General features: G+C 38.8%; 1 protein-coding gene across 1 annotated transcript in view; it reads right to left on the bottom strand.

Moving 5' to 3' along the window:
* Positions 1 to 27,299, bottom strand: part of LOC124163748 (neprilysin-4-like) — a 133,714-nt gene that overhangs the window by 61,910 nt on the left and 44,505 nt on the right. Inside the window, exons 2-5 of the mRNA XM_046540825.1 lie at positions 22,462 to 22,577; positions 10,447 to 10,553; positions 8,733 to 8,816; positions 6,152 to 6,313 (exon numbers count right to left, since the gene is read on the bottom strand). Coding sequence (XP_046396781.1) covers positions 6,152 to 6,313; positions 8,733 to 8,816; positions 10,447 to 10,553; positions 22,462 to 22,577 — 469 coding nt within the window. The remainder of the gene's footprint in view (positions 1 to 6,151; positions 6,314 to 8,732; positions 8,817 to 10,446; positions 10,554 to 22,461; positions 22,578 to 27,299) is intronic.

Here is a 27,299-nt window from a genome sequence, read left to right as displayed (position 1 = left end):
AATTCACTTCCGGAAGCTGGGGCAATTTGAGTTCGCGGTACCGATGGTAGCCGAGCATCTTGGTGGATTATCTCAGGAAGTCTCTCTCTCCCTTGGACCCGAATCATCGCTCACTTGCTCTTAATCCGAACCCTTCGGGTACAACAACAATAGCGTAGACTCTTCAGCAGGAGGGGTAAGGGTGCCTTCACAGTTCGGCGTTGCGTTGACGCCGCGGCTAGCGAACCAATCAGAGTCCGTCTTTGAGAATTGATGACGTCACGTTTCCAGCTCGCTGCGTCGTCGCAGAAAAACTGAACCTGTCGGATTTTCTCTGCGTGAAGGCGGCTGTACGCCGACGATTTCGAATTGGTGTTTGTTTATGGGAAGCTTGGGTATACCTACAAATATGCAAGATTAGCACTAATGGGAGTGAAAAATGCTGTTTATTTCATTATTTACTATTATTTTGAAGTGTTAAGCATAGATATTTCGTATCTTTCCCAAACATAGGATAAATGTTAACCCTAAATTAGATTCCAATCACCGAGGAGCGTAGATTAACATAACACAAACCCGTCAATGGTATCACAAGCTAAATACAGCGTGAGAGCTCCTTGTTGGTGACTACGGTCGTTTAAATTCCAATTGATATCTAATAATTGTGCCCTCATGATCTACTCAGTGAGAGCTATTTAGATAACATTACTAGTACAACCTGTTTTAACAAAACTTATCATTAATAAATATTCCTGATAACATTCCACGTTACTCATGGTGACTGAGTGTATTTAATTAGCTATTTTTCGAATATTCCGAGTTAGGAAATAAAATTTAAAGATCATAATAATGCATAGGCAAGAGACATCATTACATGCATGATTATCGACATTGTGGTCGCCATATTAACTTCAAATGCTATTTATCGTTAAGAAGAATATTTTAAGAAATGAAATTGCGTAAAAATGCACAAAACAACGTATGTATTGTGCGTTTGGATCCCAGGCCGATTTTTAGGAGCCAACGCTTTTTGCCTTTCATTTGTTTTCGCAACGCAGAGCTGTGAAGGGCTCCAACTTGCTGCGATGAATTGGCAAGTACGCAACGCCGAGCTATGAACGCACCCTAACGCCCTCTGCTGACCTCGTGCACTACAATATGAAGGTTTACAAACTTTAGACTTAGCAACTTTTTATCTCACCGCTAACAAATCAAACATCTGGCGATTTGAACGAGAATCTTTAGATCGACTCTCTACGATGAAAAATAAGGTATTTATGGATTGCATAGGGAATGTTAGCCTATTAGACGTGGCAACCGTGCTGAGTAGGTCGGGTAGAGATATGGGGAATTTGATTGCGGGAGTTCAAACGGTGGGACCAAGTGTGTCTGGGACGCTGAATCCCCATGAAGGTATATGACAGCTGATGCGACCCCCACAATTGGCAAAAGGAGAATTAATTTTCTGATCTCACCCGGCACCGTAATTTAACATATTACCCTAATTTTAAAATGAAAATAACGTTGCAGGCGAAAGACAGAGACAATGATGACATTGATGGAAACGCATAGGGACATACGAACATTACTGGGATTAGAGGACGGAATCCGATAAAATATTACCGTAAAGCGCTATACAGCTACGTGGACACGTAATAGGGACGGACGTAAGTATATTATTGTAATCGAAGAAGAATCTTTAAACAAGGAAGGGGAGTGCAGAATCTGATTAGCATTACGGGCCTAGAGGTAGTTAATGGATAGTTTTTAAAATTCCTTCTAACCATTCGAATTACGAGAATAAAAACATAGCTAGGCGGGGGAGATCATTAAAACTTGGTGCAAAAATTTCCATATGATATCGTCTTCAGTCATTACCACGTAGAATACGAGCGTAAGTGGCTGCTAGGTAACGCATGTTTTAAAATTACTCTCGGGTGAAACGCGTTTGAGTCAATGCGCTCTCCTGCTTCCTGAATTCCCAAAACTGGCAATTTAGAGGCAAATTTGTTCATTAAATGATGAAATGTAACAAAAGTTATAAGTCCACATAAATATAACACTGTTGGACATACCTCATCATCTGGTACATTGCATCGAAGGCGGAGAATGAATGCACCAGATGATGACGGTCCACGTCGAATCCTAAGTCGTACAGGGTTCAATTTTTGTGGAATTACGACCTTTTTTACATTTCATTATGATGAGTCGATTCCATGACGTCACGCCCGATACACCGGATTCTTCATTCGAAATAATTACGTGACCAAATCACATCAGTCCTTGTTCCGTTTGAAGTTCCCTCGAGCATCATACGCAATGATTGATGTCTAGGTCGCGTATCCAAAAACGGCGAAGACGACCTTGCTTGCCTTTGTTTTTTTTTCTCTATATATTTTGCGAGACGTTGAACAGCGTTATCGTCAAAGGCATCACTTTATCTCACTACGAAATGTATTTTTATCGCGTTTGGCTTCCTCACCACTGTCCCCCGACCCAGTTTCCGCACATCTGTTTCTTGCTTGCCGTCACGTCAACGGCGAATCTGCGTCTTAACTCTTCTCCTGTGTGACGACAAGAAAACATCTCGAGGAAATACCCAAGATTTGAGCTTATAATGATATTTATGTTTATTTGCAGCCCTAATAGCGTTATGCGGGTGGTAGATAACATCTGTACGCTAGAAGTTTTGGGCTGACAGGAAGGAAATAAATCCAGGGGAAAAAATAAGGAAACCCAAACGGAAATCCTGTGAAACGGACGACTTTCCTGGAGGGGAGTGAATAGATTTATCTAAGGAAAAGTACCACGACCACGCATTACAAATAAGAATCATAATTTATTTTTTTAGGAGCCGATAAATATTTGCGCGAAATAAGAGGACCTACTCTAAATATTTTTTCGCGCCTCTCTAAAAAAATATACGGCGTACCCCCAAGTTTTCATATTGATCGGCAGTTGACGTTCATTTTTTTCACAGAATTCGAAAGTTTTACTCTTTTCTTGCTCTTACAATGCGGCTCAAGCTTTTCTGTTGCTTATGCACAAAATTTAAGTTTGTTGCATGGGCGTAACCAGTGAGGGGCAGCTGCTTCAAGGGGAGGGAGGGCAAAGTAAATTCAGTTCATGAAGAAAGTATTTTTTCTGCATCCAAGAAAAGTGATATGAAAAAGTGAAAACATGTAATTGAAATATTTTTTCGAGCAAGTAACTTTAAAAACTAATAAAGCACTGGTAATTTTCTTGTAATTTTGGTTTCCTTAACCTTTCCTGTGTTACATCTTGAACGACCACGGCTTGCCCCCTCTAGTTTTGATCCTTGTTTTTTGTGCATAGAAGACTAAGCGTTGACTACAGCAGGGGCGCAGCTAGGAATTAAGGCTGGTGGGGGGGGGTTTATGTGCAACTAATACCGGGTTGTGTGGGGGTATGGAATACCCACCAGGATAAGCGGTAGGTGCGAGATTAATAAATTGCCGAATTTTAAGATAAAAGGTTCAAAATGATGAGTTTTACGGGTTTCTGAGGGATATTTTATTAATCCTTACACTATTCTATTAGTAATATCAATCCAATCAAGTAAAATGGATTAAAATAAAAAATTTCTCTGAGCTCTGGGGGGGATTTCAACCCCCAAAACCCCCTCTCGCTGCGCCACTGGACTACAGTACTGTGGATAATGAAATGTGCTTTTGAGTTGTTCCCCTTGTCATGCAGAACGAAGAAGTAATCTTCTTATTTCTATTCTCCATCTATGTGTAAGGTATTATAATTATTCCTTCAAAGATATCATTCTTATCTATCAGATGCCTAGTTCATCATTTAGTCCTGTCATTGCTCTGCATGTGATGTGATCTTTTATCTCTCTTATTGGAAGGATATACACATCCATATAGTCATTGTGTGTCGTGACACTACCTTCACGGTTACGTTACATCTTCTAACTTTAAATTGCTATTTTAAGTACCTAAACTAATTTTCTGAGTGAGAGATTGCATCCTGCCTACTTGAGTGCCATCTAAACCTTACGTTAGTAGTCTTGTGCCTTACGAGAGCCCGTGAGATTAAGGCTGGTACCAAGGTGACCTTAGTTTACCTCTCACGGCTTGGAGATAGCGGCCATGTCTCCTCCTCCCCCGACTCATCGGCACAGCCTATCTTTCCGATAAAACCTCTGTGCACGAGCAGCGAAGTTACTATTTTTAGCCGCTATCTTCAGGTTGAGATAGGTTTTAATGGAAATTGGGGTGTCTACATTACGTTTCAAGCTCAGCATCTGAAGTTTACATGGTTCGCGCGAAACGGATTTGGCAATGATTTCCTTTCTTTAACCCTTTATAACCCAATGTTGCTTCTAAGCAACATCAAAAATGTTTAAACTTTCAGCTCTATTTAAGAGATATTTAAGCTAAATATTATTTTGTAGTGTAAATTTCAATGACGAAATATTTAACTGCCAGGATAATTATCAATGAGTGTTAAATTTTCAAGTTTTCAAAGTGAAAAATCTTGAAATTTGATTTTTCCCAGAAACGGCTCTGAGTTAGAAAGGGTCAATAATGCATCAGAAGTGCAGACAGTAGATTTTATTTATCAGGATCATGCGATGTATTTCCATCTCTCAGCTGATATTCATCATATCATATGCTGTCCTCTTTTGCCCCTTACAGCTCTCGGCTCTTACCGTTTGTATTTCATCGTAATTTGACTACGTTTGCGCTTACTGACCCCCATATGTCTTGCTTTCCACTGTTATTGCTTATATTCTAATTTAGTAATGTATTTCAATGGTACTACTTAAGAATAAATTTTACTGGATTGTAAGTTGAATTTCAATGAAGACTATAGAGGCAGAAAATGTCATTCTGTGTCATACTGTCATTCTGTGGAATTGGAAGAATTAATTGGAATTCTACTGGACCTTTATTGAAATTTTTCTCTTCTATAGGAGATCTACTGAAGAAATAACGCGGAGAATATAAGTCATGCTGAAACTTTGCGTAGTTTGAAGTGATTCCTTTAATTTTTTCCATTCACTCATTGGAGGCCAAAGGAATATCCCAGGAACTATAAAAGAAAAATGTTGATAGAGTAAATACTTGTCTGTTGCAAGGGGACTCATGTGGGAGAATATTTTTAACATTGGTGTATTAGTAATACTATTTTTGAGGTATAAATATCTCTGATGGCCCAATAAATTTTCTTTTTTTTTCCTAAGGTCGCCATTTGGATTTCTTAGGCTACCTACAAGAAGACTGCAAGATGAAAAGACTCCTTAGGAAAACTGGCTACATCTCAATTAAAAGGCTCTTGAAGGCGTATTCTGACTTAATCTGTTGCTTACTTTCCCCATTTGAAGTATGTTTTAGGGCTTTTAAGTAGGTAACCTTTTAATGGGTCTCTTGTAACCTGTGTGACCAATGAATTATCCTCGTGTGAACGATTATTGGTCAACGTTTCGTAGGTATCACGAGCTCCACCGACGTCTTTCATTCGATTTTTCAGTATGGGTCCGCTGACTTAATCTTTACGTCACAGCCTGCAGCGTTTTTGATTTTTGCACAACGTCCTGTAGCTGGCCATCCATCCAATTCAAAGTTCGAAGTTGACGATAGTCCAATTGGTTGAGCTTTCCATTTTTTCCACGTTTTCATTCCGTCATCACTCCCGATTCAATTAGTCAACTGTTTTTCCTCTTTGGACGTAATCGGGCTCCCTCGACCATGGGCGTTCTCGTAGTGATCATGCAACCATTAGAAAAACACTCAGAACCAGTTCACGCTATTGGGTACCCAGCTCCCATAACATTGGTGTCCGCGCAACTAGAAAAATACGAGGATCTATGAACAACGCGGTCACCTCAGTAGTAATTTTTTGAGGTCAACGATAAAAGTGATAGTTATAATATAATGAATTGATACCACGCGATGGTGTGTTTTCTTTAATTTTATTTAAACACAAATTTTCATCTTTTATCATAGCAGTGTATTGCCTACGAAATATGAAGAAATTGAACATTTTTGTGAATGAAAGTTTCACCTGGGAGCAGTGAGGGATATTCTTTTCATCAGTCTTTTGAAAATAATTTATAATATAATTTTCACGCTCTTCAGCCGTTAGAGCCCATTCTTTCAATTGTTTAAACATTAATTGTGCTGATCCTTTTCATTACCTCTCAGGTTGCGAAGAAGTTGATCCCTGAGCACCCTGAACTGATCCCACGAGGAGAGCGTGTCTGGGATGGGGTTACTCTCGATCCAAGAGCCGCACGCGAACTCGAAGAAGTCATCGCACGGCTTCTTCTTCGTGTCGATCGAGTCCAGAACTCTTGCAGCTGAAACGAAACAGGTGGTAAGTACATGCACACGTTAATGTTATATCTTATTGCTATCCAATCTGCATAGATACAACAGGCTGTAGGTTATCCAGTAAGGCAACACATGTAATCAATCATGTGTGTGGTCCATAATAATGCGACCACACAAGTAAATAGCTTCTGCGATAATATGCAACAATGGGCGAAGAAAGGGCCCCAAAAGGCAAACACCCCTTCGAGAAGCTAGATGAAGCATTTGAATAAGCATGGTGATTCACACTAAAGAGTTCAATTTATAATTTCAAGTTACAGAGTTTACAGTGCTGATGGTTTCTGACTAAGGATTTGCTGGGATTCGTCAAGCTTTTTGTTGAATGAAAAAGTAGAAGGGAGTCACAACCTGAATATTTATTTTTTTTATTTATTAAATTATTCAAACACAGCCAAAATGGCCTTTACATTGAATACAAAACATAAAATCTGCAGCTTTAAAAAATATAAACAGTAGAAAAACTATAAAAAGTATATAAAAAAGAAAAAAAAGGGAATCAGAAGATGGCTTTTCGCAGCTGCCTCTTGAATGATCTGATATGGGCATTGAAATATCCTGGGAAAGGTGAGTACTCGAAATGGCATTGAAGGAGGTAGGGAGTCTGTAAAAAAGTGATTTCTGAGAGAGAGAAAGACGGAATTTAGGCTGGTGTAGAAGGTGGTTATTACGGAAGGATCGGGTTGCAATGTGGAGTGAAAAGAAAGGCAGCATATCTGAGGATCGGAACTTGCCATTTAAGGCATTGTAAATGAAGGAAATATCATGGACATTCGTACGGGAGGATAGTGGGACCAATGATAAGGCAGACATTACTTCAGAGCGAGAAGAATTACGGATGTGAGGAACACGGTGACGGACTACTGAAATAAAGAAATTAACTGGGAGCTCAAGAATTTTAACGTTGGAGGGGCTGGCAGTGGAGTAAATGACGGAGCAGTACTCGAAGATTGGGAGAACGCAACCGGTGAAAATAGCTCTCATGGCGATTGGATCGGTAACAGAAGTGAGTCGATAAAGAACTCCCACGACTGACATGGCCTTGGATTTCATTTTGTTGAGGTGCGTAAGAAAAGTTTTGGGTCGAAAGTAACACCCAGGTCATTGATGGAGGAATCTATCGGAACAATTTCATTAGAAATAGTGTATTTATGAGGAGTATTATGTAGCGAGCATACGGGATCCGGTGCGGAAAAACTTAATCTGCGAACTTAATGAAATGCATTGGAAAGCAAATGTCCGCAATTCGTCGAAACCTGCTACGGGCGTACAAAAGCGTTACACAGATGTTAAAAGAAATAGGCTGGGGGTCGATAGAGAGACTCTTTGGTTACGTGAGAGGCGTAGATTGCGTGGGCAACAATGAACAAATATCTTTCAGGGTGACACAGAGGACATCTCGTTAGGACCTCACCACATTTTCTGGTCCGACAGAAATGATAAATCAAGAGAGATGTTTTGCCGAACGGATTGGTTTAAGAATACGTTTTATCCTGAATAATTTAGGACTGTAGCAAGTGCATGGTGGAACTCGGTTCGCGAATCTCCTTTTATTTTATTTGTGGATGGCTGGTGTCCTTACACTGCACGCGTATTGTGGCGGCTTTCGAGGTAGCATGCAGATTTTAAATTTTCGCAAGAGCGGTAGTTTTGTCTGTCATCCGAGATCAGAATGTTCATTTCTTTGAAGTACTATTTATAGGGAAGCAAAAACTGTTAGAGGTGGATGAATTCGGTTATTTGGAAAGCAAGATAACCAGTGACGGGAGAAGTAAGAAAGAAATCATCAGCAGAATAGCCCAGGCGAAGAGAGCATTCCACCAAAAGAACCTGCATTTGGAGTATGATCCTATACGGAAGTGAGGCATGGACAATGACCGCAGCGGAGAAAGCAAGGATAGAGGCATTCGAAATGTGGTGCTATAGAAGAATGATGAAGATCAAATGGATCGACCGAGTTATTAATAAAGAAGTCCTAAGAAGAGTAGGAGAGAGGAGATGCCTTAATTGAAAACCTTGATAAAAAGACGAAAAAACCTTATAGGCGACATTTTGAGACATGATGGCCTGATGAAGACAATCGTCGAGGGACAAGTGGAAGGCAAGAACGGAAAAGGAAGACCTCGAACAAAATATATGGAACAAGTAAAGAAGGATGTGAAAGAGAAGAAATACGTAGGTATGAAAAGATTAGCTGATAGGAAAATTGAGTGGAGAGCTGCGTCAAACCAATCCTAGGATTGTTGACCAGTGATGATGACTACTTAGTAAACACCGATGTTTTTTTAGTATCGCCCCCGCATCTGCTGTCGAATCTGGATATAGTATCGACAAATGGGTATCGAAAAATGGATATGGTATCTGGATATCGCAACGTGCGTTACTCACCTGATCGCACGCACTCAGGCGTGACGCAGTTTCCGGCCGCCATTCTCCTCTCTGCGATCGACATTCGGAGGGAAACGCCTCTGTCTGCAATAATAAATGATAAATCGCCTCGTGAATTTTATGCAATGAATAAGTTCAACAGATTCAGACTTCGATTGGTGGAAGTTTGACATATTTAAACCGGTAGAGAATCAATAAACGACTTTTACCTTGGTTATACAAATTTGGATTGTTAGAGACTGATTTTATATTATTCTTGTCAATTTTCGCCCACTCCATATTAACAGCCAATTGTGGTCGATTTGTCAAGCGTGCTTGATGCAGGAATATTCATGCGTGACAGGACGCGATAGCGTTGCAGTGGAGATCCTTGAAGAATCCATGGGTGAGAAATGGTTATGTAAACTATTCGAAAAAGGAAATTTTACGACGTAATCGTGTTCAACTTTATTCAAAACAAGATTATTGCTATTTGTTATCATTGAAATTTGAAAATGTTGGCCAGTGCGCATGGAGTATTAAGTTAAAATGATTGTTATAGGTGAGAAGGCACAAGTGTTTCTGTTTTCTAAAAAGGGTTTGGTACAGAAATTTGGTAAAGAAAACAAACGATATCAATTAGATATTTAGCAAAGCATTTGATTTTCCACACGATGTCAGCGTAGAACAGAGACTCACTCGTATCACGTGGCAACCAAGTTTTTGTATATTTCTTCTTTAAATTTTTTTGCCTAACTCGGCTTAGAAAAAAATCACTTGTATCCCTTGGCTTGTCACCCCCTCGACTATGTGAATACTAAGGAGTCGTATTCTGTGAACTTACCTCACGGGATGCGTGAATTTGTCCCATCGTCATTTTTCCTCCTCAACTCAAACTAACATGATGATTACTTTTTTTGTTTAGTTTAATTGCAAAAATAATATTAGGAATTAATCACGCTTTCAGATGATTACACATGTTAGTTTATATTCTTAAGTTGTGTCCTACTTGCCAACTCCGATGAATCAACAAAATATTACTTTCTTAAAAGATACTTTCCGGCGTAAGTCGGTGGACATCTTTGATACTTAACATAATAAAAAGTACTATTATAATTCATTTTCGGGTGTACGTCTGCGTGCTTAATATTTAACTCAACGTTTCGTTCCACTTACTGGGAACGTCGTAGTTTCTCCTGACGACGTTCTCAGTAAGTGGAACGAAACGTTGAGTTAAATATTAAGCACGCAGACATACATCCGAAAATGAATTATAATAGTGCATCTAATCACTGCGAAAACCTTAAAACTAAAAATAATAAAAAGTACTTTTTTATTTACTTTCCAAACTTATTTGTTCCAACAGACTCAGGTTTTGGCACTTAATGCCATTTTCAAGATCTTGCTAACGCTTTGCCAATTGAAATATCTTGCAATGACATTGAAAAGGGCATTATATGTCTAAACCTGGGTCCAGTGGAATAAATAAGTGCGGATATACACAAATACTTTTCATAATGATAAATGGCTTTCTTGGCTGAAAATTGGCAATCTTCACCTGAAACTAAGGCTATAGTGAATATGGTGCTGTAAAATTTGAAGATGGACTCGACATGAAATACCAGGGTTAAGATAGTGTGGGTGATAATGCGTGCGTGCTCGCGGATTTCGACCAATGTAAACCAATGTGTGAAGGTGACCCATGTGAGTGCCTCCTTGAAATGCCTGTACTTACTGAGAAACATGAGGAATCCGATGACGCCGACGAGTGCGAGGAGGACGAGGGTGAGGAGCACGGCCAGGAAGATGAGCCTCACCTCCAGCGGAGACTTCACGGGCTGCCTGCAACCACCACATCAACGAGAGGAAATCATAGTTAGCACATCATAGTTAATCGTGCGAAAGATCCACAGAGAAAAAATCATTCGCCTTGACGGGGATTCGAACCCGGATCCCCGTCAAGGCGAATGATTTTTTCTCTGTGGATCTTTCGCACGATTGTGCATTGAGGGTGACTCCCGTATAAGTTATCACCGCGGCTAGTCCCGTTATACTTTAAACATCATAGTTAAGCTGCATGTATTTATTTGCCATTGCGTGCGACGACTGCAAAGGCCGTTTTGCACCTCACACTCTTAAATTTTTTAAATAAAGTTTAGTCCTTGACGAATTAAACAAGATAAAATATAACATTAGAGTTTTCTAAAAAATCCGTTAACCATTAACAAAAATATATTTGTGAACAAGTACCCTATGGGTTTTCTTATTTTTTAATGAAGTTTACACCAAAGGGGAACATGCACAATATTTTAATGCACTTGGCTAAAAAGCTCCCTGCATCAAATATACTCACTGAAATTTCGCGGATGAATAATGCTTTTTAGCTGAGTTATGAGTCTTTAAAAATAGACCTTCATCGGCTGCTTGAAAACACGACGTCATCGGAGCGTGACGTCACGGCGCGGTATCCACTGGTGACAGACTGAGGAAGTGGATAGAAAATTGGTCTACGAGGGCTCAAATGCAAATTAGGCGGAAAATAATTGCTGTTTTAACGACAAAATGCAGACTGTGAATATTTTGGGTTTCCAAGGCGTTGTTGAAACAAATAAAGGGGATTGTTTGGGGAGATTTGGAAAGATTGAATGAAAATAAGTTGGTTGCAGATTGTGATCTACGTTGGGCACCCACATCATTTGGTTAGTGGAATAAGTGTATTGCAGCATGGATATCCAATAGAAAAACATGTGAAAACTATATGTATCGTATTTAGTGCCCCGCCACTCAAGTACTTCTATTTTCTCGCCGCAAAAGGTTTTTGCTTGTGCCCCAAAGGACAAAAATATGAGAAGAAAGTGGTTGATGACCTATGGAATGGAGTTAAATACTTTATTTAAATTGTAAACGGGATATTTCTCAACGCAAGTACACTCTTGAATCAGGGTTAGCGCAGGGTTTTATTAAATCTCGGATGGCTACCAAATTTAAGATGTATCACTCATTTCACCTTGTAAACAACCCTATAAATGTGCCTAATGGTCCACCGATTGTAGGATTATATTTATAAAGGAAGGTGGCTATTCATGAGAATAGATACTGATTACGATAGAACCACGGGTAAAATGAGTATACGAGAAACATGTGGCTTTTGGTAAGGTAAATTAAGTATTTGCTGCTGTGATGCCCATAAAGTTCGTTGCACGTCAACGCAAAATCTAAAATTTCGTCTAGTTTCTGCAGTGGGTCTCTGTTCAAAAACAGGAACTTGAGTACAGAGTAAATGTGTTTGAAACTTTTATTTCTGTGTCTATCAAATACTTTTTTTTTACCTTTTCACGATCATTAGAATCTCAACTCCGGCCGATAAGGGAAGACTATCTAAGTTCCGCATGGTTGGTAACTAAGTAAATACATAAGATATATTTTCAGCTATCAATGGATATATTACATCTTAAAGGATAATGAATAAATATTTTAAAACGTTTGTAAATTAATTTTCATTAATCCCATAATTATTTACCTGCCTTCTTTTACTCCCGCATCGTGCTAGTGACGAAGCAATCACTGTTTTTCAGAAAATTAGCCGCCATAAGGAAGTCGACCAAAAGTAAAATGAGGTATTGTGCTTTCTTAAATCCCTCTTAAGTCAATTTGTCCTTTTAGTAACTACTACAAAGCTCGACGAAGATTTTTACTTCCATATCTTGCATTGAAGGCTCTACCACTCTTCTCTCTTAGCGAAGTGGTGTACCGTGCGATGACGTCAGAAGGCGTTTCAGGTCACGTGACTTCAAGCGATATTTGAGCATTTTTAATTAGCATTTATTGAAGTTTGTGGAGTACTAGGAGAGTTTTTGCTTATATATTTGGACTTGTGAGAAAATTTTCTATTCAATGAGACTATCTAGCATCATGAACAAATTTCATGCATGTTCCCCATTATGGTTATTAATAAAACTTACCGCTCGATCTGGTGTAGATATTGTTACCACGTCTATCTTTAGCTACTTTCTTCTCGGCTTGTTTCAAGGGCGTACCCAGGATCAAAACGGGGGGGGGGGGGGGGTTGAAAGCCATGGTTGTTCAAGTTATAGGTAAGATACAAGCATGGAAAAGGTGAATGACACCAACATTTTAAGGAAACTGTAACAGCTCTTTATTAGTTTTTAAAATTATTTGCTTGAAAAATATGATTTTCCTTAAAGACATTTGCGATTTTAGCTACTACTGGGGGGGGGGGGGGCAGCTGCCCCCTCCTGCCCTTTGTTGGGTACGCCCATGGTTTGTTTGTATATATGTCCTTCCGGGCAGCATTATGCAACTCAAATGTAATTCACTTCCCGATCAGCTATCTACTTAACATTTCCGGCTCAGTTCAGAACCAGATGAAAAGGTACTCTCATGCTATTTTTAGTTCTTCGTAGGAAGTATGAGCTGCCATTTTTTATGATTAACATCTGTAATAATTTCTCAGCAGCTGCTTAAATTTTAACAATTTGCGATCATTCAACAGTGTTTCCGGCCATTCATCGTTGAGTGGATGTAAGCAATCGAATTTAGTGATAATAATATAATAATAGATTAAACAATTTATGTATTATTCACGTTTTTATCCGAGCTAAAATGAAGATATGTAATCACCATGTCTTGGTCCAATGTCCAACGGTTTAATCTTACAGATAAAAGGCTGCATGTTCAAAACCGAAAACGCGGTGCTCATAAATTTAAAATCAGAAATGAAATTCTTTTTCTGCAAACATTCTTTACGATACTGCAGGAAAAATCTCAAACATGTGATGAAAAATTTATAACATTTCATTTTCAAATATCGAAGCCGCACAACGCTTATGTGAGCGTTGGAATAGGTACGTAGGCTGCTTTTTGAAACACGTAAATAGTCTTCCATCTGTAAACTTTAAACGTTGGAAATTGTGCCTAAATGGGGTGGTCTATTTTCTCCGTTTAGGTTCAAATAAAGATATGGTATTTTAAATTAATTTTTACTTACTTTAGCAATTCCTCTGCCTTTTTCCTGACGTATAGCTTGTATGAAACAAGAGCTATCGTCTTGAAATTTTCATAATGGCCCCATGCCAACGTTAACCGCCTGCATTCAAATTTCAATGAAAAACGGCAAAATCTAACATTTTTATTCTTCAAAATCTCGCATTAATTCAATTAAACCGGTTAAATCTCTGTTTTTAAGATAAAGTTTTAAAATTCAAGGTAACAGAAAATATTGACCTCACTTCTCTATAAATGTTGAAATTGTCACAATGATAGCTTTGGGGGTTTTATATGTCGCGTCGCAGTATCTACACTATTTGCACTATTTCATTACTAAAAATGAGGATCTTAAAAGCCATTTGGCCATTTGGGGTGATTTTTAAAATGGGGAACTGGTGGTGATAGCGTTGCATCCGTGCCAACGGCTAATGGGGTAGTTTCCTTCATCAAAGAAAAAGGAAGGCATTGATTGCGATTCGTTACCCACCATTAGTGTATTCATAATATACAAATTATTTGGTTTTAGAAATCCCAGTACCTCATTCGAAAAAGGCCAGATTGGCGCCCATGCGATGCCACTCCACGTGACGTCACAGGGACCTAGTTTCTATACGAATAGATAGGAGTTTTACATCGTCTGAGATTACCAATGCATGCATGAAGCACAGAGCAGAACATCTCTTGATAATCACCTATTAATACTACCTAAGATCGGAAAGTTTTCTTCGTTTGATAGGGTATTAATAATCCTTATTTAAGGCAAGCGCTACCGGCTAGCAGGGTACTCCGTTACCTGCTAGTAGCCTGCGTCATATCAGCGCTCAAAGACTCGCCCCAAAGTCACCTCACTTTCCGGCAGCGTGAACCAGAATGACGTCACACAGACTTTTCCCGGCATTCATACTTAAGCGTCGCGTTTTCGCGCGCTTGAAAATTTTCACTTTTCATTTAATCGCGAAAAATAGGTATCGTCATTCAAAAATCTAAAAGCGAGAAATACGTACTCCAGGAGTAATAATCTTTCGATTCAGGCAATAAAAAATAGTAGGAAACCACCCTATTGAAAAGCAATTTGTCGCGAGCAGTGCCTGGACTTTACGTCAAATAGGGGTCGAGCGCGGGTGGTTGATCCGTTCTCTCAAATCTTTCTACTCTTGGGAAGCAATGAGGATGGCCAACAGTTGTGAAATAAAATAATGTAAATTTACCGAATTCCTACAGGGTAGAAAGTCAGATCTGAATATTTGGAAGCTGAAATATTATTGGGAAATTTTACAGTTTAGTCCTTTCCCTTGGGCTACAACCTTCGTCGCGGTGGAAAGGCTTGCGCGCTCCTATGACCCGTAGAGCTCCACTGGCGGGATTAATTCTAAATTATTCCCGGTAGGGCCACCCATGCCAGATAGGTCAAAGGGTAGGAGCTAGACCAAAGGTAGCCCACGTGATGGTGTCACGTGGACTACCTTTCGATTACCCATGAAAAGTTAAATTATCGGACAGAATCATATCGTGATTTTTACATATATTTTTCATTAAAGTGTGAGATAATGATTGTAAAAGAAATCAACTGCAATTGAGTTGTAAAATGAGTGTTACGCTAGTAGAATTATTATGCTTGGCAGGGGGAAAGCTAATTCATCCAGCCGCTATGGCCGCATGGCAACGGGTAAACTATAGTACCCAACAATCTAAATCATGGAAAGTAAACGTAATTACGCACCTACCGCATCTATTTATGAAGCTATTCAGATATTATCATTATGTGATTAAAAAAATTTGTATACTATGCGTATTTTGTCCACTCTTAGGTTTAAGTGGTTAAGTTTTTTACACAAGTCAAGTTTTAAATATTTAACTGTTTCGTATCTCTTTGCTTGCTTGAATCCTTAAATTTTTAGGCGCGCCATTTACCCTTCCTTGATTGTTAGTGCACAGCGTTCAAATAGAGTGGTTTCCTAAATCCTAAAATCCTAAATCTGCCTCAATCTAAAGATTATTACTGCTGGAGTATATATTTCACACTTTTAGATTTTTAAATGACGATATCTATTTTTCGCGAGTAAACGAAAAGTGAAAATTTTCAAGCGCGCGAAAACGTGACGGCTAAGTATGAATGCTGGGAAAAGCCTGTGTGACGTCTAGCTGCTGCTGTGTGAAGCCACCTGGGTGCGAGGCTATGAACGCCGCTACGATGCTGGCTGCTTGCTGCCGAGCATGGCGGAAGCGTAGAGCAGGTAGCGCTTGGCTTAATTATGTATTATTAATACCTTATCAAACGAAGGAAAATTTCCGACCATAGTCAGTTTTAATAGGTGATTATTAAGGCATGTTTCCCTGAGATCTGTAACTCATGCATGCATAGGTAATCTTAGACGATGTAAAACTCCTATCTCCTCGTATAGAAACTAGGTCCCTGCGACGTCACGTGGAGTGGCATTGCATGGGCGCCAATCTGGCCTTTTTCAAATGCGGTTAAAATTGACCATTGCCATTCGTCTAAACTGGGATTTCTAAAACCAAATAATTTGTATATTATGAATACACTAATGGTGGGTAACGAATCGCAATCAATGCCTTTCGTTTTCTTTGATTAAGGAAACTACTCTATTCCCAACGCATTTCGCTTGGAGGTGGATTGGCGGGAAACTCCTAATGCATAAGCAAGCTCTTCTCGATTGTGGCATTGATCTTCATCGAGCAACATCTCCACTTCAGGATCTTGAAAGATTTTTGGTCTTCCTTCACTCGGACGGTCGTCAACATTGAAATGATCGCCTTTGAAGCGACGAAACCGATCATGGCACGTTTTATCATATAGAGCAACATCTCCGTAAACTTTTTGGGAGCTCTTGATGCTCTTCAACCGCCGTTTTCTTCGGATGAAATAAGAAAATCAACTCTTTCCGCAAATGACGGTTACCTGACACAAACTCGGACATGTTCATGTCACAGCAGGGATATGACGCTAAAACAAACTCACCATTTTCGTCGAGCGGTTTGTTTACCAAATGTCTAAGCTTGATATATGACGTGTCCGATATGTCTATACCTCTGCCATGATGGGAAAAAGTTGTAGCTAGCGATGGACAATACTTTGAATAATTCATTTATTACCATTTTTCACGACAAAGTTGTATTTTAATTAAAATAAACTGCGAGAGCTTAGTCGCGCACCTAACATTAACGAGAGTCCAATAAAAAATTGTATTAATCTACTGCCGCATCGATCGAAGGCACAAAAACGCATAGTCATAGGTTCGAGGCTAAAATGTGTGGTAGACTGTCAATACTGGCGTACGACGCTAATGTGTACCCGATCCCATTGTAACAACAAAACTTTAAAGAGTAAGAAATGAAAACTATGCCATTCCTTCCCTGAATGATTAATTTCAAAACTTTTGTAAATTTAAAGATACTGACCGACGTTGAAAATGGTTCTTTTTAGGAAACTAAGTTTTATCGATAAATGCGTGGTGTAAGTGCCGAAATTAATGACGTATTGCCATGTACACTCTCTAGGTTATCGTATATTGTGTAAATGCATCATGCTGGTTGCGCGCTCGATTGAAAATAAAATATTTCGGGGAAGAAAAGATTCGACGGCTCCTCGTGAAATTGATTGTTTCCGTATCAAATGCTTCTTCAAATATACCTTTATCTTTGCTTTTGCCAGTTTTGGTCATTTTTTTGGACACTCTTTCGATCGCGTCTCCTTGAAATCACACTGGAAATTCTCGCATCAAAGAGCCACCCAGCTCCGCGTCGAGTCTAATCGAGTAAGTCCATACGTTCACAAAGCGCGTGTCTGCCTGTTCGGGTGCTCGTATACATACTACGGGTTGAAAATACGCCGGTACCTAACGAAGCCACGTGGGGCAGAGACGCAGAAGTCTCGTAGCAGGTTCACGACTCGTCAAATCACGAGTTGGTGGGAGGGGAAGGCGAAGCCGCCGGAGGGGAAAGAGGCGTGGAGGGGGAGCGAGAGAAACGCAAACAGGGAATACCGTCGAGGGAGACGGGCGCCCCGCTGCCTCCATTTTTAGCCAACAGATGGCGGTGCATGTTTTGCACGTATGTGGGACAGCAAAAATAGGTATTAAAAGGCGTATTTAGAATAAAAGTGAGTTATTTTTATTATTTACTACTTTTGTACACTGTTTTTACTTTTTTAAATTATAATAAAGTACATTACTCTTCTTTATAGAATTTAATTTGATATATAAAATTACCTATCAATGTTATGACTGTTGTCAATTTTGGTACGGTTTCTTCATTTCCCATGTGTAATTGTCTTCAGTGGGGTCAATCCTGACCACATTGACTTGTGATGAATGTGCCATATGATCACTTTGGTGATTACTGCACGCCACCCTTGTGACATCGCAACGCACTTGGGTGGACTATCTGAAAGTCACCACTGAGGACATTCAACATGACATGAAGTATAATTAAAACTTACGCTGATCTATATCTTAATACTCGTATAATATGTAATAATTGTAATTAGCAGAGACGGGTATGTACTAATGCATCCTATGGAATTTGATTCTTAGCAATGAAATGAATTTTGTCGTTCATAATAAACCGAGTGAATGTTGAATCCATCGGAATCAGTCAAATAAAGTACTCTCTTACTTCATAATATTTTTGAAATATTTTCATGGGTATTCATAGTATTATTTTTCATTTTAACGAAATCTTTAATGAAGCGTTTTCAGATTTTCAAACCTCTTCAATTTGTCCGAATATTATGCTATGTAAAATTAGTAGTCCACAATTAATTTATCGTGAAATTTAAGTACCCTAAACGTAAATAACTCTTAAACGAAGTTCAATCCATCAGATAACTTGCATGTTTTTTATCTGTTCCATTGCATGCAACAATTTAACAAAAAAAATGATACTTATTAAAGCATTTAATTGTGAGAATGGAGAATTCATCTTTATTCCATCTTGAAAATTCCTGTGCGTCAAATATCGTTTCACTAATATTATCAGGATACTGATGTGTTACTGATTATCCCATGAAAAAGATTTCGTCATTGAAGAACTTTCAGCGAAATCAGTGTATATTTTATTCCATCACACTAAAATACATACCGAGTCAAATTAATAGTGATTAAGGTGAAGAGTTTATTTTTTATTACCAGCCTGTATTACCGTTAGTTAGAATCTAATGATAATCACCGCATTTCTTGGGAAGCATCAACGCAGAGAAGCCGAATTTAAATCGTTCTTATTGAAGGATTTGGGTTTGGTGGATTTGAATCTTCCACATAAGTCGTTTATTTTGAACGATTTGGATTCGGCGGAATTGTGTCTTCCATCAAATCGTTCATTTTGAACGATTCGAGTGGAAAACGTGGATTCAGTTCATTCGGTGCATGCCATCGAATCGTTCATTTTGAACTATTCATTCATGAACGACACGGCCGTATTATTGTGTGCATTCTGAGAACTATTCATTCATGGTGAGGAGTGGAGATTTCGCATGTGTTTACTACAGCTATTTCAATTCATGAATCTAATAGGCGAGTGACCTGTAATTATTTTGAGCTGAGGTGAATCTAAGACACCCTAGTTTCAATCGCAACTTCATGTGTACATTTTGCGAGATACGTGTGTGATTTCATGACTAAGGGCTATGGTTCTTCCTAAGGTATTTCTTTGTAGTCTCGTCTCGTTTACATTTAATACATTCTTCAAGAGAAGTTTGTTTCAAATTGGAAATTAATATTAATTTGTATTATTACTGAATGATTTATCAACATGAATGAGGGATTTCCAGGAATCAAACTGTATTAACCCGTTAAACGCCTAGCGGTACCAAATGATAACGGCTGGTAGTGCAGTGCTAAACGTAACTTTTTTATCATTTATCGTAATTTATTAGGTTTTTGAGAGTTTTAAATTGATAAGAATATTTTTAATAACATTTTTCCGAAAAGCTTGCTATTTTAAAGACTTAATTAACGCATTTAGAGACGTTTAAAATTTGTGAATTATAAACCAACCCCAAAACAAAGGAATTTTTAGACCAAGCATTTCGATTTTCTTTACGTACGCCTTATCTACTGTTAATACAAAGGATTTAGTATGAAATTATGATTGTTATGACATGTATATCTCATATAATGTATGGTTATTTGATGTGAGCCTAATATTTGGGATGTAATGATGAAAAAAATTTTTGGTGCTACCACATGGCACCGCTAGGCGTAACTATTAGGGATAAAAGAATAATAAATTTTGCACCTAATGACTCGGAATTTTATTGACATTTAGATACATGATTACCACAAAGATCGCAGAAACATTTCAATTTAGGCGTTACCAGGTCAATATAGAGCACTACTCATGCCTGCCGAAATACGCATTAATCATTACGGCCTCGAAGTAAATATCCATTGGTATCAGTTTTTTCGGGTCTATAGGGCATTCAAGGGCATAAATTCTCTGCATCTGGTTGAATTTTGGTTTAATAACGGCTCTAAGTGAGCTGAATCGTCTCCATTGGCGTATGGCTACGTATCCCTCATGCTTTGCGAATCATTTGGGGTTCCGTCAGTGTGGTATATTTGGAACACAAGTACCGTGACAATCAAATTAGCTTTCCAATGCTCATGTCAAGATTTCTAATTATGCCAATCGTTAGAGTTCGGGTAAAAAACGTTACAAAACATTCGCACCAAAAAAGGGTAGCGTAATTTCTCGCGGAACCATTAAAAAAAATTAAAGCGACTCAAGTTTGAAATCTTATGACACATTGACAAATTATGCCGTGAGAAAAAAATCATTCGAGTGCTTATTTTATTCCGCGTTAGATTGATTCAGGAAAGTTTTTATGAAATCACATTTTTATATTTATTCTCGTACGTTAAGATGGAAAAGAACTCCAGTTTTTGATTTCGCAGCGGATGGTGTAACCTTGGTGACATGCAGCTTTATTGTCGTCGTATTAAAGAACATTGTTTTCAATAACAATAACAAATCAATTTACAAACTTTCTAATTCTAAATTTCAGTAGTTTGATAGTTGTGATTAAAAAATAAAAACAAAAGTATCTCTGAAACCTGTGTTGCCGTCCCCGCGGGAAAAAAATCAGTTGGAAACATTAGATCGATTTTAGCGTTACTAACTCCAAATAGGGTGGTTTCCTATTATTTTTTTATTGCCTATATCGGAAGATTATTACTCCTGGAGTACGTATTTCACGCTTTTAGATTTTTAAATGACGATATCTATTTTTCGCGATTAAATGAAAAGTGAAAATTTTCAAGCGCGCGAAAACGCGACGGGTAAGGAAATCTCTCCGTGTGACGTATTTCTGGTTCCCCCTCCCGTCTTGTGAGGTGACCTTGATCGAGGCTCTGAGCGCTGATAGGACGCAGGATGGTAGCGGGTAGCTGAGTACCTTGCTGGCTGGTAGCGCTTGGCTTAAAAAAGGTTTATTAATACCTTATCAAACGAAGAAAACTTTCCGACCTTAGCCAGTTTTAATAGGTGATTATTAAGACATGTTTCCCTGAGCTCTGCGCCTCATGCATGCATTGGTAATCTCAGACGATGTAGAACTCCTATCTTCTCCTATAGAAAATAGGTCCCTGTGACGTCACGTGGAGTGGCATCGCATGGGCGCCAATCTGGCCCTTTTCAAATGAGGATAAAAATGGACCATTGCCATTCGTCTAAACCGGTATTTCTAAAACGAAATAATTTGTATATTATGAATACAGTAATGGTGGGTAACAAATCGCCATCAATGCCTTTCGGTTTCTTTGATGAAGGAAACTACCCTATTGTTAACTCAGAAGACATGGGATTATTTAAATCCCATTTAACAATCCTGGATTATTTAAATTTATTAACCTTCGACACGCGGAGGCAGTTTTTCGCATAAGTAAAAAGTTCCTCTAGGCCCGAGGCTAGTCGGCCTTTTTATTCATGCGAACCGCTGCCTGGGAATGTCGCAGCCGTACAGATTTTAAAAATACAGTATAGTTCGTCATATGTCTCATTATGTTTATATTTTAACGTCATCTTTGGCGAATATTTTAACATGTTCTCTTTAAAATGGCTCCACTCTTATCGATAAATTTTTTTCCGTGGCGATAGACTCACCGCTTTCAGTACTTTGTTTTTAAAATTTATTTTAGCCAATAAAGTAAATAAATATTATCATTACATTAAAAATCACTACATCCTCACCTTGATATAATGTTATACTGTAACGGAACCATGGTCGGTCTCAATAAATTACCATGTGGAAATATCAAAGTTACAATTCCTTCTATTCTAACTTTTATGATAACTCACCACCATTTATAATAATTTATATGTCCTCATGCAATTGTGAGATACTGAAGGATTTGGGACGTAAGAATCTGGCGCTTTCACGATGAGGGCCCATGCCACCAGCGAAACCAAATGCATTGTGCTTAAAATTAAGAGATGACCACCATTATAAAAAAAACTGCCAAGAGATATTTTAGTGGACATATTTGCATAAACATAAAAACTACACCTAGGAATGTACCATTAAATAAATAAAAACGAACAAACTTTGTATTAATCCACCAATTTATTTTCGTGGTACGATTAGTTTCGACGCAGCGGCGTCATCCTCGGGTACCAAATGTACAATTGTTAAATTTTCTTGTATAGTTATATAATTATCTTTGATGAAAATTAGATTGGGCTTGCATTCTATTGGTATTGTAATGTAATGTTTTTTGTGTCTCACCTGGAGAAGACGGAGCCTTCGGGATGATCTACAGATCGCATGCTGCCGCTCCTTTGTCGATGACGTCGGTGCTCCTCGATCTCATCCACCGGCATGACGTCACTACCCTCGCCATTCTGCCGGAAACAAAATAAAGTCCAATCATTCAAAAATCGCGATTATCAAATAAAGCGCGATTTACACACTTGGTGATAAAATGATTCCGTTGGTGAATTTTCAATAAATATTTACATCTACATAATACCCTGCGAGCCACCTCTAGGGTGTTTGGCAGGGGGTGATCAATTACCAGCATGCAGCATGCAATTGGACTCCCACATGCACACCACGCCGTCCAAAAAACGTTGCGTTTACTAACAAATTATACTGTCATATGCTGTTATAAATAAAAATAAAATTAAGAAACATGCATTAAGTTTTACATAGGTTAGTAGGCTACACTACAAGTCATGCAATCTATTTATGAGTTAAAACGCTGCCGTTATAATATCTTATTGATCGTGGAAAAAAAGACATTCTGAACCTTTCTGTACTACAATCTATCTCTCTTATTTTATTTATATGATCTGATCCTACGTAGTACTCATTGTCGTTATTGGTGAAAACCTATGAGTTAATATTTTCATTTGTGAAGTTCCCTCATTTTCCATATTCTGTCCCAAAGTTTCGAGGCGTTTGGATGGGAGATTCTTCCATCGTCATTAGAGATTTATGTGACATTCCGTTCACAACCGCCACCTCATTGAATACATTTGTCCGTGCGGCATACATTTACTTTATTTTAACTACATTTACTTCACTTGGAATAATCTACGTAAAGCGACAGTCATCAACGGAATGGCACTTCAACGATTATTGGCGACGGCCGAGTCGCTCGTTGAAATGTTGGAAGAAGACGGACCTGGAAAATCTAATGTGATGAGGAACCCGAGAGACCTCCATACATGCTGTTAGACGCGGAAGAATCATGCACTGCATGCGATTATTAAGATCACAACGCTCCACAAGGCGATTCTTCAGCTATTACAGCTGAACGGTAAATATATTGTTTTCTAAAAAACACGTTTTATGAAAAAGTAGAATATAACGACCCACAGTCCTTTAAATGTTAGAATGTATAGCGGGGCCTTCTTTACACGCATGTTATCCAACCAATGACTGGAAAAATTTTCACTTACAAAACATATAAGTATTGCATATAAGTATAAAAGTATTACTCACATTTTCTCTAGGCACGATAATGCGCTTTTATTCCTTTTACAATATAGTTTGAAATTCAATGCATAGAGAAGTTGTACTGCTGAATTGACTGTGAATAAAGATCAAACTTTGTGGTAGACATATATATTATTATTATTATTATTATTATATTGTTACAAGTAGCCCATTGGCGGTGGTAACATGTACTACATATGATTAAAAAACAATAGAAAATATTATAAGAAACCCTTGGTCCCTACTTCTTCAACAGCTTTTTAAAAATATGTAAATTTTTCGGGAAGGGCTCAAATAGTTTTTCTGGTAGGTCGTTCCAGTCCTTTATGGTCCTATTCAAGAGGGAGAACTGCTTTGTATTTGTCCTTTGTGATCAGCACTTTATCTTCAACTGGTGATCATTTTTTCCATCAAAGCTGGGTTTTAATATGTCCTTCTCAAATTCTTCCCATGCGTTTTCCCCACACATTATTCTAAACATGCCACATAGCGTGCTTCTTTTCCTCCTCTCTTTTAAACTCTCCCACCTTAGAACTCTTGAGCATTTCTGAAACACTTTCCGTTTTCTTGTGCTTTCCCAGCACATACCTAGCAGCTTTTCTCCGCACCTTCTCTAATTTCTTCTTTTATGGATAGACGGCATCTGCTCTAGGTAGAGTCTAGGTAGATCTGTTAATATATTTTGGTCGTGAAATTAGAGAAGACACTATGGAAAAAGTTATTTAAGAGATTAGCTTTATCTCGATTGTTCACACTCTATCGCCACGTTCATTTATGAGTGAAGAGACTGTAGCGCTATTTCCTTGTACCTCCCTCACATATGACCAGAAAGCCTTAGAGTTATCATCTAAATATTCACCCAATAATTTTTTTTTGAATGAAGTTTTTCTTCGTCTCTTTTTTCAATTTTTTTATAATTTTCACGCATTCCTTGCATTTTCTCACTGGTAAGTCCCGCATGTGTCTTTTTTATTTTAGCGTGAATTGGTCACTGTATTGGACTTCAGCATTGTACCAGATTGACTGTGGCGTCTTTGAAAACAGTGAATGATTTTGACAAGTACTGCTTCAACCCTTCAAAATTCGCCTTATGGTATAAATAGACCCTTCTTCTCGACACAGGTTTTCTATCGGAGACTATACGAAACTTTCCAGTTTTCTGTTACTGTCTTTTCCGTTACTTCCAGTTTCTTCTGTTGCTGAAGTTAACATATTTGCATTTATTTCCCGTTTATCCGTTTCACATTTATCCCGTTTCCCATTTATCCCGTATCTCGATACCCATGTTCCGACGCAATGGCACTTTTCGTTTTGAATATGATTTTAAATTGATAACTATGCCCAAAATAAATAAATCAAATGTTTGAGAGTGGTAACTTTTAGCGGTCGAGGTGTATAACGGTATACATACAGAGAAGGAGCGAGCGTGCGCTTGGTATGAAGGCCAAGGTCACACTGCTCTCTCCCCCTCTCTATTTCCGTTTCGCAGGCGCAGCGCAGGGAATGAGTCAAGGTCGTACGCGCCGCCCACGCCGGGAGAGAGAAAGGGACAGCAGCGGGTGTCAACGAACGGCCTTCGTACGCATTCGCACTTGAATGTGGCGGAAAAAGAGAAGCCAACGAGCCTGTGGGAGGGTGGGGGGAAAGGCTTCCCAAATCCCCTCATGCGAGCTGGACGAGTTGGGGCGCCTTTAACGTCATGAACAACGGTGTGAACTGTGAAATGCCGAATTTACACCCTGCGACCCTTCTGTAGGGTCAGATGAATTGTTGACAACTTCATTTTATGGAAATTCATCGTTAGTAAAAGCATACGAACGGCTGTAGTGATTTTCCACTCAATTGTTTTTACACTTTTTACAAGAAATACGTAAAAATGAACATTCATTCCTCAGGCAATCGAATAGGGTAGTTTCCTTCATCAAAGAAAACGAAAGGCATTGATTGCGATTTGTTACCCACCATTAGTGTATTCATAGCATACAAATTATTTGGTTTTAGAAATCCCAGTTTAGACGAATGACAAGGGTCAATTTTAACCGCATTAGAAAAAGGCCAGATTGGCGCCCATGCGATGCCACTTCACGTGACGTCACAGGGACCTAGTTTCTATACGAGTAGATAGGAGTTTTACATCGTCTGAGGTTACCAATGCATGCATGAGGCACAGAGCCCAAGGAAACATGTCTTAATTATCACATATTAAAACTGCCTAAGGTCGGAAAGTTTCCTTCGTTTGATAGGGTATTAATAATCCTTTTTTAAACCAAGCGCTACCAGCTATCATGGTACTCTACTACCTGCTAGTATCCTGCGTCGTAACAGCGCTCACAATCAGAGCCCTGCTCCACTCGCGGTCACCTCACTCGCGGAAGCGGGAACCAGAACGACGTCACACGGAGTTTTCCCGGCATTTTCACTTTTCATTTAATCGCGAAATCTAAAAGCGTGAAATACGTACTCCAGAGGAAACCACCCTATTATAGTGTGGAAAATTACTGCAGCTGTTTGTATCTTATTGCCCATCCCTAGGGTGTCTGGCAGTGGGTGACCGATCGGCAGCATGCAACAGAATCCCCACATGTACGCCACCCGTTTATATAAAACCCACACACAATAGCAAAATCAATGCGTACAACTTCATGGAAGTAGTAAGGCTCCAACTCCCAGCGTATAGAAAGCCAAGAATTGCCAAAGGTTAGGAAATATTATCTCGTTTACGCATGCAAGATTACAAAAAAATTCAAATTCATACCAAGGGAGAAATTCAATTAAACTGTGCTCAAAAATCCAAAGATGAAAACAAAGGAAAATGCTGAGGAAATTCACAAGGAATTAAAAGTATGTCGATGGAAAATGAAGATCGTGCAATGGGTCGTCATAATGAGTGACGCCATTAATTGAATTATACATGTACATAATACCTCGCGAGTCACCTCCACGGTGTTTGGGAGGGGGTGATCAATCACCAGCAATCAATTGGATTACCATAAGCACACCACACGGTCCAAAAAACGTCACGCATACTAAAAAATTATACTACCACACGCTGTTAGAAATAATAATAAAATTCAGAAACGTGCATTAAGCTATACTTAGTTAAGATAGTAGGCTGCACTACGAGTCATCTAATGTATTTATGAGTTCTAATGCTACCGTTATAGTCTCTTATTGATCATGGAAAAAAAATACATTCTGAATCTGTCTGTTCTACATTCTATCTCTCTTATTTTATTTATATGATCTGATCTTCCGTAGTATGTTTTCGTTCGTAAGATATGGCTAACTTCGTTACAAAAGACACTGCTCTTGAACATACAGGAGAAGCTGCTCTTTTTTATGGTGACAGCTCATAACAGATCTGGCCGACCTGCGCTGGGCTCTCATTTCAGTCCTAATTCACAAGGGTCCTACGCGCTAGCAGCATAGGTACTCCAAGTGTATAACCTGTACTAGAATATTAGGAAAGTGCGAGAAATTATCTACTTCTCCCTCGTTAGACCCCATTTTGAATACGCTGCCAGTGTTTGCGACCCTCATGAAATAGGTTTAAAAACAGAGTTAGAACGCGTGCAAAGAAGAGCTGCCAGGTATATGAAAAATCGTTACGATAGCCTTGTATA

This window comes from Ischnura elegans, chromosome 8, assembly GCF_921293095.1.
Source record: "Ischnura elegans chromosome 8, ioIscEleg1.1, whole genome shotgun sequence".
NCBI lineage: Eukaryota > Metazoa > Arthropoda > Insecta > Odonata > Coenagrionidae > Ischnura > Ischnura elegans.
This window is presented reverse-complemented; position numbering and strand designations above follow the sequence as displayed.